Source organism: Vicugna pacos, chromosome 2, assembly GCF_048564905.1.
Source record: "Vicugna pacos chromosome 2, VicPac4, whole genome shotgun sequence".
Classification (NCBI taxonomy): Eukaryota; Metazoa; Chordata; class Mammalia; order Artiodactyla; family Camelidae; genus Vicugna; species Vicugna pacos.
Genome location: NC_132988.1, coordinates 87,943,210 through 87,958,499, shown reverse-complemented (window position 1 = coordinate 87,958,499; position 15,290 = coordinate 87,943,210). Strand labels below are relative to the sequence as shown.

At 36.0% G+C, this 15,290-nt stretch overlaps 1 protein-coding gene across 1 annotated transcript in view; it reads right to left on the bottom strand.

Annotated features, from left to right (window-relative positions):
• The window catches only part of GABRA4 (gamma-aminobutyric acid type A receptor subunit alpha4), a 65,034-nt gene that overhangs the window by 27,618 nt on the left and 22,126 nt on the right, over positions 1 to 15,290 (bottom strand). The window contains exon 8 of the mRNA XM_072944547.1: positions 9,584 to 9,843. Coding sequence (XP_072800648.1) covers positions 9,584 to 9,843 — 260 coding nt within the window. The remainder of the gene's footprint in view (positions 1 to 9,583; positions 9,844 to 15,290) is intronic.

The following is a 15,290-nucleotide window of genomic DNA, read 5'->3' as shown; positions in this document are numbered from 1 at the left end:
CATCATCTAACAGACAGAGAAATCCAAACTCAAATATTGGGTTGTATGATCAAAACTACACTGGAAAACTGAGGATAGATACAAAATCCTTTAATGCCCGTCTGTTTTCTCTAGGTGAGAAACAGCGCTGGGGATCCGAAAGCATCCAGAACACTTCACCAAGGCTCAGCTCCCTCGACCATAACACTATGTGTGTGACAACACGACAACTCATCTCAGAGTTTATTGTGGACATTAGAGATAATAAATATAAGGCAACTGGCACTATATATATATATATATATATACATACACACACACACACACACACACATATATACATAAGGCACATAGTAGACACTCAATAAGTAACGATGATGATGATGATGATAGTGACACGTTATCTCTCCAAATTCTATGTACTATGTAACACACTTCATAGCCACTTCCTTTGCCATGATATTTGTAAACACAGAATACATGAAAATAAATGGATGAATTTACTATTTATCTGTATCTATATCACACACACACACACAATCTTATGCTGTATTATACTTGGTTTACAAGATGTCTTACTACTTCCTTGAACAGTAGCTCATATATTTAGCCTTCCTGATGCAGCATTAAAATTATGGCATTTCCCCTTCTGGAGGAGAAAACAGCCTAAATTTTCAATTACGATGCTAATGTTGGCATTTTTTCTTCCCATGTGATGTTATTACCCATAATTACCAAGATATGCACAATCTGGCTTCAATAAGCTACTAAAAATGATTGCTTCTCCTCCCTTTGTCATTTTGAATGATATCCCTTACCTTGTCACTTTTTACATTTCAAAGGCTAATTCAAAGTCTCAGTTTAACTCTCTCTGATACAATTTATCATCACCCACTCTACCTCTCCTTCACAGCACCTGCCACATTTCTCATTATTTAATTATTTGAGATTAATTGTTGAATGTAGACCTCCCCACTACCTCCAGATTCACAGAGGGAGTATACAACCTATTCCCAGCCTACTGACACTTAATAGATATCCCATAAATACAGCCATAAATAGACTAGATTCCCAGTATGTAATTGGATATATTAATACATATTTCAGCAAATAGGTCTAAGGTAGCAGTGAATACTTAAGGGCAAGTTTTTACTCCTCTAAGCATGCTTGAATTACTCTAAAACCAGGACTCAGAGTATACTTCCATATACTACATATAGTCACTCACAAGATTAATAGCCTGTCTCCTTCACTAGACTAAGTTCCTGGGTTTCATTTTCTTTGACTCCTCGGTGCCTTGTATGGTGACTGGGGCATAGTAGTTGCCTGGTAAACACTTATCAGATTACTGGCTGAGATTTGCTCTCCCGCCTTAGCAAACTGACAGCTTCTCATGAATCTGCACATGGCACGTAACAAAACTAACAGATGAAAATGAAAAACATGGCTGGAAATGAAACCTAATTCTGATATCCTTGACACTTAAATCAGACAGTTTAATAATTGTGCATTTCAACGATTACTCATTACCTAAAGAGCATTACTAACTACAGAACATTCCGCACTTAAAAAAGGTATGGCTTTGGGGAGGTACAATTTATATAAGATTTAAAGAATGTCATTAAATTACTGTCACAAATGCACCGAAATGTCAAGCAACTGACAGTACCACTTCATGTCCTTTTTCAAACTGCCAAGGAAAGAGATTTTAAACTAAGTTAAGAAATAAAAGAAATAAGACTAAATGGGGAGTGAAAGTTCTTTCCATGTTAGCTTAATCTATTTAAAGAACAGCATTTCTAAGAGGAGTTTTGAGAATGATTGAAACAAAAATCTGAAACTGGCCTAGTTTGTACACCCTGTTGGAACGGAATGAAGCTTGTGTATTACCAACCACTGGAAACCATGGTATGTTACATTGATGTCACTCATGGGCACTAATGTCTGTGTGAGTGAGATGACTAAAATGATCAAAGGACAGTAATCTATGCTTTCCTCGTAATGTACAGCTGCACTTGTAGATTTACTGAAGCTTCCTGTTTTGCTTGTTTTTGTTTTCAAAGCATCCCGCTCAGTTCTCTGCTATCGTCCGCTAGCTAAGTCCAGCTGCTGACAAGTGTGTCTCAGAATAAGTATCTGCTGTTCTGTATCCTCACAGTGACCCGGCTCTAGCTCACTGCTTAACATCTGCCTAAAGTTCACATATGCTACAGTAAAAAAGAATTTTACACAAAAGAAAAATGTTTTTGAAAACTGGTGCTAAATATATTGGTTTCTAGAAGCCCCACATTTCTCACTGTCCGATTCCTATGTTTGGTTCAATATAATAAACAACTGTAACTATTAAACACTTTACTATGTGCTGTATGGGAAAATAAAATGAAGCCATAATCAGTTTTATTAAGGAATGCACTGTCTAACTAGGCAAATAGAGCAATCACATATTAAAAAATCTATGCAAAATACTTCAGGATATTATAAATGATAAATTATGTGATGCATACTTTAAATGTTGAAGATGCTTAAAGAAATAAAGGATAATAATAATCACAGAGAATCACTAATCATTAGAGAAATGCAAATCAAAATCACTATGAGATATCACCTCATACCTGTAGATGGCTATAGTCAAAAAGACCACAGATTCCAAACGTTGGCGAGAATGTGGAGAAAAGGAGACCCTGCACACTGCTGCTGACAATGTAAACTGGTGTAGCCACTATGGAAAACAGTATGAAGGTTCCTCGAAAAACTGAAAATAAAACTACCATATGATCCAGAAATCCCTCTCTTGGGTATTTATCCAAAGAAAATGAAAACATTAATTTGAAAAGATACATGCAGCCCAATGTTCACAGCAGCATTATCTACAATAGCCAAGACATCGGAGAAATCTCAGTGTCCATCAAAAGATGAATGGTTAAAGAAGATATGACGTACATATACATAATGGAATCCTACTCAGCCAGAAAAAAGAGTGACATTTTGCCATTTGATACAACACAAATGGATCTGGAGGATATTCTGCAGAGATTCCAGTCTCTGTCTGAGTGAAATAAGCCAGGCAGGGAAAGACAAATACTGGGCATTATCGCTTCTATGTAGAATTTAAAAAAAAAAAGCAAACTGATGAAAATAGAACAGACCCACAGATACAGAGAACAAAGTAGTAGTTACCACTGGGGAGAGGGAAGGTGGAGCAGGAACAATAGGGGAAGTGGATTAAGAGGTACAAACTACTAGGTATAAAATAAATAAGCTACAAAGATATATTGTACAGCACAGGGAGTATAACCAATATTTTATAACAACTTTAAATGGAATATAATCTATAGAATATTGAATCACCATGTTGTACACATAGAACTAATATAATAATGAAAATCAATTATATTATAACTTAAAAAATAGTCTTGGCTATTATTTACTGGGTACTAAGCACTAATACTGTGTATTTTACACGTATGATGCAATTTAATCCTCACTATCAGCCTTTTGGGTGGATTCTATTACTACTCTGGTTTTGTAGATGTGGATTCTTGAGATCATGCATTCAGTCAAAATGAACTTCTTGAGTTTAGTTAAAATGAGCTTCATGTGGGAAATAAGGTTAGCGTTCGACTTCAAAAAATAAATAGTAAAGGAGATTCTCATGAGTGCGCTTGAATTATTGAATCTAAGGTGTATCTTAACTTATTTACATATTCATTTTTAGATCATCTTTTTCGTAAAGACTCTAAGCAGAGCAAAGAGCTCTTTAATTTTACAAATATCCTTGTAGAATCTATGGACATCTTAAAATTGAGACGTCTATGAAGAAGAGCTATACTGAAATGGAAATGGACAAAGAAATTAGGTAGATGGGAAAAGGGAAGGCACGCAGTGGAAAAGGATGCACCCGTAATTTGAAAAAATTAAGTAATCATTATCATGAGCTAGGAGAAAATGCCCCGCTAATGGAAATGTCCCCCTACCTACACTGGGACTAATTAGCTTCTTCAGTAAACATGCTTCACTGTTCCTCTTTATCCTAGTGAATGGGGCCACCACCATCCATACCATCCAGCTCTTTCTTCAATTCCTTCACCCAACATTTCTAATCAGTCATTAAGGCTTGAGACTTAAAAGTCTGGGGTCTGCTAGCCCAGCCCTGCCACTTACCAGATAGATAACTTTGGGTGGGTTACTTGATCCTTAACTCTCAATTTCCTCATTGGTAAAACATGGATAAAAATAAAACATATTTTACAAGCTGTTAGAATTAAATTCTATATATATAATTTCTGTAAAAGTTCTTATTGCTGGCACATAAAAAGCACTTGGAATATTTTGCTGTTGCTAGACATAGAAATATGAACAAAGACTGTTGGGCTCATTGTTGTATGTTTAATATATACATTCTAATATATACATATAAATTAAATACCATAAAAGAGAGTTTAAGAGAGCAAACTTTGCACTCAGACATAGCAGAATTAAGTTAAATGTTGGGTTTACCATTTTCTAGTTGTGTTATATTGAATATATCACTTAACAACTTCAAGCCTCAGTTTCTTCATCTATAAAATAGGTGCTGTGAGCTTGAAATTAAGGAGCACATGTAAAGCATATCATATAGTACCTGACACAATTTAAAAGTTCAAGTCAACTTTTGGTCCTTGTGTCATTGGATTTTTTTCACAAGCTACAACATGCACACATTAATGAATACTTTCTGACTGAACTAGGACTATAGAATATATTTTCAAGTAACTTTTTAAAAATATGATATTATTAAGAAATCTTCCCATTTTATTTTGTAGTTATTATTTTTCCAAACCATCCTATTAATCCAAATCACCTGCATGAGTGAGGGAGTCAGTACTCTAAGAAGCAGGAAGGGTGTGGAAGGACAGAACCACAAGAATGGAACTCAGCTAAGTCCTGGGAGGACAGAGGCAGAGGCAGAACTCTGGTGATGCTGAGCAGAAACAAAACTGCTGCCTGGCCTCCTGAGATGCCTAAAGACACACTCAGGCTGCCGGCAGCTGCTCTTAGAGTCTGCCAATCGGCCTTTTCTCCTTGCTTCATGAATATTCCATAAACCATAAGCTTTCCGATTCCCAAGGAATAAAAATGGTCACTGTAAACCTCTGCCAGGCCATTAACAGTCCATAGGTCACATATGGTGACAATGAATCAAACCACTAGTGACCTTACCCAAAGGACTGTTGAATTATTAAGTATTGTGCAGATGGAAGGCAATTTCAAATGAGGGGTTTAAACACATTTTAGACAAAGGCAGCATCATTCAAATTAGCAAATAGCCATACTAGTTGGAACCCATATTAGAAGCAGCAAATTTCAGCTGTCTGATTAGACTTTCTGCTGAAACTCCAAATTTTACAAGATTATTAGGACATTTCCTTCCAATAACATGTTTAAACTTTTGTTTTGAACACACTTTTCCCCTTCATAATTTCCTTCCCCATACATATGTATATATGTATTTTTAAAATCTTTTTTCTCTCTCTCTTCCTCAATTTTAATGTATTCTCAACCGTCAAGGTTGAACTTGATACTGAAACTATTCAAAGACAACTGACACTCCAAAGCCAGCTGTGTACTGGCAGCAATCTGTACTCACTGTCCTTGGAACATAAATATTCTTCCAGTAAACTGCTGTGGAGATCTAAGTTATAATACATATATAGGCATCATACACTGTAGAGGACAGGAAGCATATGATGCATATTTTGACTAGATTTATTATAAACTCCTTCCAAAGTCTTGAATACTATGACTCTGTGCCCTTCACAAATTTCATCTTCTTGATCTTGGTTATGCCATTCGCACACAGCATGTGGCCCATGCTGCCAAGAGGTGTTCCTGAAACAGACTGGACTTAGCCAACTGGATGTACTCAACTAAGCATTTGCCAGTGATGGCAACTGCTGTAGTCAAGAGGGATGCTTCAAGGAGCCAGTAGAAGATTGTTGGTCCTCATCCCACCTTTGAAAATTCTGCAGAATAGTTTTACACTGATTAAGCAGTCCTTTCAAGTATTCACAATATTATAACATGAGTGCAAGGAGTCTCATTATTTAGCAAAAGTGAAAAGAGAACTACACCAACTCAGTATAAACAGAAAAAAACTATATATATAAAATGTCTCTAAACCCAGCATCTCTGAGCAATCCTGGGGTTGGGAGGGGTGGTTAATAGCTACATGGAAGAGTTAGGATATATTTTATAATTTCAACATTAATAGAAAATTATAAGTTAAAATATGTTGTTTTAAAACTTAAAGATAACCACTGGTTATATAATATGATGTATAGCTTCCAAAGTACATGAGAAAAGAAAGAATAAGGACAATTCAGCAATAAAATATATTACAAAAGTTAATATTAAGAAATAATATAAAAATAATCAAATCAAACAGATTTCAAGGGGCTCTATAGGTTACCCCAAAAAAAGGTTATTTAATGATTAAATTCATAGAGTTAATATTAAGAAATAATATAAAAATAATCAAATCAAACAGATTTCAAGGGGCTCTATAGGTTACCCCAAAAAAAGGTTATTTAATGATTAAATTCATAGAGTGACATGAAAGCAGAGCTGTTATGAATCTTTACATGTGGAATATCATAGCATCACAGTGCATAAAACAAAAATAGTTAAAATGCACACAAAATAACACAATCTCATAATATTTGTGGGAGAATTTTTCACAACTTTCTTGGTATTTGAAAGATCAAGAAGACAAGAAGTGACTTATTGAGAGGGTAAAATAATAATGTTTTAAGTAAAATTAATTTAATAATGAATAATCAACGCCTTCCAAATTACTATCAAACATTTACAAGCTTTTAGCCCAACTCAGCACAATGGAAATATCAGCAACATTCAAAGCTGTATAGGTAACATTTCTGAACATAATGTGATACAACTAAAAATACAATGAAGCTAAATTTAAACAAACAAAAACCCCACTTGGAAACTTGAATATTATCCTCCAAATAAGTCTTAGCTTGGAGAGAAAATAGCAGCATAATTGCAGAATATTTAGCAAATAATTATGATAACATATTAAAAGTTATGAATTATGGTCAAAGCTGTATGCAAAGAAAATCTCACTGCAATAAAGGAAACTTTATTATTAAATAAGAAACAGTGAAAATAAATCAAGAAGCTAGAAAAAAGAGTAACAAAATTAAACTGCAGAAAGATGGAATTAAAATAAATCATAATGCAATCATTAGGAAAAAAACAGTAAAATAAATAAATCCAAGATGATTTTTTTTAAAAGAACAGTAAATAGAATCCTTCTACCAAGTCCTTAACAAAACAAATCAAAGCAAATGAAACAATAATAAAAGGCAGAAAGGGCATGAATTTACCTATGGGGAATGGGAAAGGGAATAAAACTGAGGATAATCAGTTTTTTAAACTAAAAATAGAATAGAAAATTCATTCTAATAGCTTTTGAAGATCTTAATGAAACTAATTCCTTTAGAGGGAAAGATAAGCTATCCAAACTTATTAAATGGAAGGACCATAATTTTCTTATCTGCTCAAGTGCTATTCTTAGAGAACTACTGCCCAGAGCCCTGTGGGAGGAGAGGTACAAACTGTAGGACCCTGTACAGTTCTTCCCTACCAGGGTACACACCTAACCTAATTTGTTCTACTGCCTTCTTCTCGGGAGGAGGTCCCTGACCACATGGATTCTGAATTGAATCCCACCGTGTCACAAGCCCCCAGCACTTCCTTCCCAGTTTGGTGCTTCAGCTCTGTCACAGCACTATGGCCATCTAATACACCTAAGGGTTTTTCTATTTATGTTTCTTTTAAAATTGTCTGTCTCCTTTGTCCTACATACGTAAATGTAAGCTCCATCGAGTAAGGTATCTGAGGGGCGGAGGGGGGTAGTTTGTATACCCTTGATTCTCAGACTATAAAGTGTCTGGCCCATAGTTGGTACTAAATGTATATTTGTTGAATAAATAAAAGAAAAAAGAACGCGTGCATGCATGCATGAATAAGTAAAGAAGTGGGTTATCACCAACAGAGAATAAAGCTGATGATTTATATGCACTTTGATTTGGGCACGTGCAGACAAAAGAAGTTTTAGACTACTATTTGTGGCAACTACAATAAGCTTCTGTATAAGTGACCACAGACACTTGATTCAAGAGAGAAGCTGAGTAGAGTGAGAAAAAGAGAAAAAAAGAGAGCAGAGTATCAGAGGAGGAGGAGGAGATGAGGGAAGAAGGAATGACTGTTTGCTTTCTCATTTTCATGATGATCTTGCTACTTTTGTACAACTGGTTCCATGAGGAAAAAGTCACTTTTAATTTTTTTTAATTGCAGAATCACTTACGTGCCCAGTGCAAATTGCAGTAGCTCTTACTAGGCTTTCATATCCATTTAGATCTGTCTCTTTAGGGTAAGAATTTTCAGTCTTGGATGGACATCACCTGCAACCATGGATCTTCTTGTCTATTGGTTTTGTTTTCTTCTTCAATACAAAGGCACAGGACCCACCCAGTCCCACAGGTTAGTTCTAATGTGGGGCCATGATAAGAACCACTGCTTTACTTTGTTCAATGAATGCCTCTCACATATATCTGGAGGGATCTCTAATTTGAAAAAGATGCATGCACCCCAGTGTTCACAGCAGCACCATTTACAACAGCCTAGACATGGAAGCAACCTAAGTGTCCATCTACAGATACTTGGATTAAGAACTTTTGATATATATATATTCCATATATAGTAGTATATGGAATACTACTCAGCCAAAAAAAGAATAAAATAATGCCATTTGCAGCAACATGGATAGACCTGGAGACTGTTACACTAAATGAAGTATGCCAGAGAAAGACAAATATCATATGGCATCACTTATATGTGGAACCTTAAAAAATGATATAAATGAACTTATTTACAAAACAGAAACAGACTCACAGATGTAGAAAAAAACTTACGGTTACCAGTGGGGGGAAGGGGGATTACAGGGATGAAATGGGAGTTTGGGATTTGCAGATACTAACAACTATATATAAAATAGATAAACAACAAGGTTCTACTGTATAGCACAGTGAACCACATTCAATACCTTGTAATTGCCTATACTGAAAAAGAATACGAAAAGGAGTGTGTATATATGTGTGTGTGTGTATATATATATATATGTAAAACTGAATCACTATGTTATACACAACATTGTAAATTGACTACACTTCAATTAAAAAAAAAAGAATCAGTATAAGAAGAATTAAATAAAATGCCTTTCCAACCCACTCAAGGATATCCACAGGTTCTCTTAATAGCATGTATAAGAGTTTACTCTTTTCTGTAAAAACATTTTAATTCTGAAAAGAACTTTCAAACAACTAGCTTTGTGTACATTTAGCTCATCCAGAGCTGTTTATTTTTTAAGCAATTAATCACAGTGTTAAAGCTTAAATTCACGATTATCCTTTTATATTTTTTCTGGATTTTTAAATGGCTTATGAATTGTTAGCAGGATTTTCAACTTCTCAGTTCTTCCCCTGGCAATGAAAATTTGATCAACACTCTGAAACCTTAAACTAAAGCAGAGTAAGTCAAATACCTGCAGAGGTCCTTCTGGGCGCTTTCCTCTCAGCACTGGAACAGTCGGAATTTCCTGGACAGCTTTTGATGTCTTCTTTTTGGCTTTTTCCATTTGAACATTGGTAAAGTAGTTGACAGCAGCAAACTCAATAAGAGCCGAAAATACAAAAGCAAAACAGACAGCTATGAACCAATCCATGGCAGTGGCATAGGATACTTTGGGCAAAGAATGCCGTGCGCTGATGCTCAGTGTGGTCATGGTGAGGACTGTGGTTATTCCTTCAAAGCAAAAGAGCAAAGAGACAAAATACTTAATGGTCACTTCTGTGCAAAACAAACAAACAAACAAAAGAAAAACCCCAAAAAACAAAAACCCACCAAACAAAAAGACCTGGGAGTTTGGTAGCATAGAGGTAACAAAGTTTATAATAACTCAAATCAAACATCAATCCTAGTGGTTCAGCAGAACTAGCACAGGCTTTGGAGTGAGAGATAGATATACATGGTTCAAATCCCCAGCTCTTCTGATCACTGGTTCAGTGTGAGTTGGATTAAATCAAGAAAACTCACTGGCTTTCATTTTGATACCCACCAACTGGGTTTACTATAAAGGTTAAAAGTATGTAAGGCACATAACATATATTGATATTAGTACCTGAGCCAATGTACCTGAGAAACTCAACACACACCTAACAGGAAGTGTGACTCACTGAAGCACTGATTCTCAACCAGGAGTGGGAAGACAGTAGCACTGAAATTCAAAGCATCAGAATTTCTGGGGTAGGCATGGCCCACTGCTACTGAGAATCACTGCCAGAAAAAGCACAAAATATGTATGTGTCTGTATATGTATATGTATATATATATATACATATATATATATATATATATATAAAAACACTTACCCAAATATTATCTATTGAATTAAAATAATAAATTTACTAGTTTCAAATAGCTTAACAATTTACATAAAACAATAAAGGTATACTCCTGAGAAAAAAGATTTCTAGAGCAATTTGGCTTTAAAAATATTGAATATCCACCACTTATCAGTTTATGATCAGCAGGAAAAATATTTGCAACAATATAGAGGTACTTCTCTTTCATCAACAGGCTTCTGAAGCGTATCATCTCCAGAAAAGCCACATCCTCACCTTGGAAAAAAGTCAGTCCCTATTCTCAATGGAAAAATTTCACTTCCCACTGAAACTATAAAGAAACGCCTTATTTAAGGATGCTAATATTTGTATAGTTGTTCCTTTCTGCATCTTTGTCCTTCTGTGTATCTAATCCATGTTATGTAGTTTAGCTTGGCCATTTATATGGAGATTTACTATATTCACATAAACTCATTCCGTATAATGCGTAGGACATCTCCTGCACTGACACACAGGTGTTTGGGGATGTGACGATGACAACAATGATGATGATAAAAGCATAAACTATATATTCCAATCCGTGCCAATCCCTAGCTGAAAGCCAAATAATACCTATAAACTGAGGAGATAGTGCACACCCTGCAATAATAAAGGAATAATAACACTTTGATTTAGGGAGAAATAATACTGTCTCCTCAGCTCAGCACTTCATTACATTCTGCCCAGTATTGTTCCCTAGTGGTGCCATTTATCTGAGCTTTGTTCCCACAACTTGACTGAGCGTAGACCCCTTAAGGGCAGAAATGTCTGACGTTGCTTCAGGACGTACCACAGTATTTCACAGAGTGCCGAGCACATGATGAATGCACAGTAAATAAAAATACATTTTTCCAGCTCTTCACCAATCCATTTTCTTTCTAGTCCCTTCTGAATTGTCAATGTTTAGAACATGAAAAATTAGAGCATCTGTGTAGCTTATGAGCCATAGGTCTTTCAAACATACTCCATAAACCATATAGAGAAAGAAAGTTGAGAATTTGGTTGTATTCTCTTTAAAAACTGTGACATTTTTAATATTTCATTAGTCTAAACCAGATTTTAAAATGTGTTTATTTGGTCAAATATATACATACCTAAATGCCAATGGAAATTCAATATTGTGAATTTATTGGACTTTGTTTCAGAAAGAGACTTTTCTTCTGAGCCTCTATTTTGAATCTCAGGAAAATGGCACCATTCCCATGCTCATTGTGAGGTATGTGAATAAACCCTGAATTAGTTTTGAAAAATTTTTAGCTACAAAATTTAAAGATATACCAAAGTTTTTCTTCTTATTCGTAACAACTCAAGTTTAATGGCCTGTTAAGAATTCAAAAATGTCCAGAACTTTCTTAAGTGTATTTCCTCTAACAGCATAGAAATGATGCTGAAAGCACTTGAAAATAAAATATGAACAGTGCAGTCTAAATAAGAATACTACTCAGAACTCAGAAAATTTTAGAGACCATAATGTGAAAACCAAAAAGGGAACTGAAACTCAAATATAAGCAACTTAAGATTCTCCATGTTGCTTTGAACATTTTTTTGGTAATAGAACGATTTCTCCTGAAGACCAAAATTAGTGGGCTTCCTCCTCTCCTGCAGTATGAGAAGAAATGCCTTTACTAATGTCAAGTAAGCAGAATATTATTGCAATTATTGAGCTCTGAATCCAAAAATTACTTTCTGATTGTCAAGGAGGGTGGATCACCAGGGTTATGAACATGTTGAATGATGTATGGACATCAACACAAAAATCCTGGCGCTGTGTCTGCTCTCTACTTCTCTTTCATTGTCTAGAGTAAACTTAAACTTTTAAAGTTTGTAGACGGGCCCTTCAGATATTATGGCTCATATTTTATGACTGGTGGCAAATTAGGAAAGTAACTGGCATAAACAACTGACTAAGGGTTTGAAGTTCCCATCCCTTTAGACACTGAAAAATCTTCTCTGGAATTCAAATTTAAGAAAGCACAACAGGGATGTACTTATTACACCTGTTTTGAGGTGGAGCGTTTGGTTAAATAAATACCAACAGAATAGCAAACAGATGCCAACCTTTCAGATAAGAAGCCATGCTTACTCTGCATCTAGGAAGACGGTACATCTGTTGCAAATAGCTTACGACATCTACCTGAAAACGCTTCAATAACCATGGAACTTTTTTTGACACGTTCCAGTACTGATGCCAGGCCCTGTTTTTAGAACACTGAACATGCACCATATTGGCTGGCCCAGGAGCTGGAAGAGGACCTGTGAGAGTAGGCAAAGACTGTACACAAGAGTGAATTTTTGGCTAGCCAACCCTAGAAAATCAACTAGTAATGATTTAGAAGTGCCAGCTGGCATTTACTCAGATTTAATGTTTTACTATACCAGAATAATTAGAAAACTTAAAGTCATACAACTTTAGAGATAGAAAGACTTTCCAGAGAATTGAGCACTCTCTACTTCTCTTGTTTACTCTGATTTTTGGGGGGAAGAGATTTGTTTTTGCATGATCTCTAGTGACCTCCCTGACCCAGCAAATTCTCTCCTTGAGTAAAGAGGAAAATGAGAATTAGGAAAGATAAATACTGGCCCAGAATTATTTTTTCACCTGAATTTCATATGAAATAGATTACTAACATTTCCTCCAAATACTTAACTTCCTTAAGGAAATACCATCTAAAGCCTCAACAAACGATTCAATAATTCCATTTTGACACATCTTAGATCTTAGAAGACTTAATTATTGAGCATAATTTCCCTGGTCGATCAAAACCAGTATCTGGGCACATGAGCACAATTAGAAAGAAGCAAATGGAAAAAGCTACCCATAAAGTGTCCTCAGCACACAGCCATACAATTTCACTTAGCAGCTCTGGAATTCTCCACAAGCCCCCATATCCCCAGGCCTCCCTCCGTCCCCCTGTAAAGTAGAATGGCAGAGTAGAAATGAGAGAGTTCTCAAAATTAGGCAGAAATTGTCTTAGGTATATCGCTTAAATATGTGACTTTATACAAGCTTCTTAGCCTCTTTGGGTCCAAATCCTTATCCACATAAAATTAATAACGCCTACCTTGCTGAGTTATTGTGAAGATTAAATAAGATGACCCCTATCAGTACATGGCAAACCTTATCATCACTATTAATTATTAGTGTTACCAGGACCCTTACTACATGCTACTTAATTTCCCTACAGTATTTTATCTGGATAGGAAATATTGGGTGGGTAGAGCTGTGATCAATGCTATCCCTTCCCATCTCACTGGAAAGCTCTAGTATTTGGGGACAAACGAAACAGAACAGTGGCTACCAGTTTGAAATCAACCAATAACGCATTCAAAGCTTCTCAACCAATCACAATAACTATAAAATACAGAGACCATTCCTATTACAGAATCAAGTGATTCTCAAATGAGGTAGATGGCAGTGTTGGAAGGTCATAATAATCAACGACACTAAAAACAGTATTTACTGTGTGGTAGGTATTGTTCCAAGTGCCTTATCCAAATTAACTCGTTGAATCCTCATAGCAATACTTCGCAGTAAGTACAGCAATTTATCCTGTAGCAACACGTGAGGAAACCGGCAGAAATAACTCACTGAAGGTTCACAGCTAACAAGTGGTAGAACTTGGGATTACAACCTAGGCTGTCTTATCCAGAGTCTGTACTTTTGACATGACCACCTCTTAATCAAAGGCACCATTGATGCATCAGTATTATCTGTTCTAGAAATTTTTAGGAATATAGAATAAAAGATGGTAATATGTGTAAAAGTGACTTTATTTTTATTTTCAATGATGATAGTTCCTGAAATATTAATATTATTTGTTCAAGGAAAAGTTAAGAGACTTTGATCTGGTGCTCAGCCTCAGCAGACACTTCTGCCCAGACAGGCTGCCTCTGACCATGATGCGCAGACACAAAGAGCGCTCAGTGAGACAATGAGCAGCAAGAATCTAACAGAGTGGCATTACATAATAGACACATGTTTTCTTTTGAAAAATAATTTAAAATCAAGGAAACCAAGTCAGAACAAACTAAATCTCCCCTACATAACAGCGCTTGTGGGGGAGAGTAACTAAAATTGCTCAAGTGCTCCATGCACCCCGTAATAAGGCCTGCACGTAACTCTACATCTTTACTGGTCTATGAAGGAGAGACATCTTATCACAGTTTTATGGATGAAGAAAATAGGTGGCAGATACGGGTTTTAAACCCTGACCTACTGGAGTCCAAAACTTGGATTCATGGTTTTCTCTCTTTCATTGTCACAGTGGTTTGAATAGCTAAGATTTAGTCAACACTTGCAATGTGCAGTTATTCTTTAATTGAACCCTCTCAACAATAGGAAGTAGGTAGGGCCATTACACCTGCTCACTGCCTTCCTGAGGTCACACTCTGCCCCAGCACTGTCCCTCCTCTAAGAGTTTCCTCAGGAGGATTTCAACGCCTTCTTGAGTGACCCTAAAATTAAAGTAACCCCACATTCAGGTCTCCTGAGAACACTAAGATGCCCTTACTGGAATTTCCCTAAGTGGACAGCAGGAGTGGGATGAGAAGTTCCCACTCTCCCCAGCTCCTTCTCCCCAGCACCGTTGCAGCTGTTGTGTGATGAGGGATATTCTATCACGGCTTTGATCTTACCAAATAGAAAAAGCAAAGGGAAATTGGCATCTCTTGTGAGGACTTACGCCTCCATTCCAGAGCAACTCTGATCACTTTCCTTCTTTTCCTATTACGAAAAGGTTTTGCTACTCATGATCAACAGAAAAGGAATAGATATATACTATATAAACTTAAATAAATATCCTTATAACT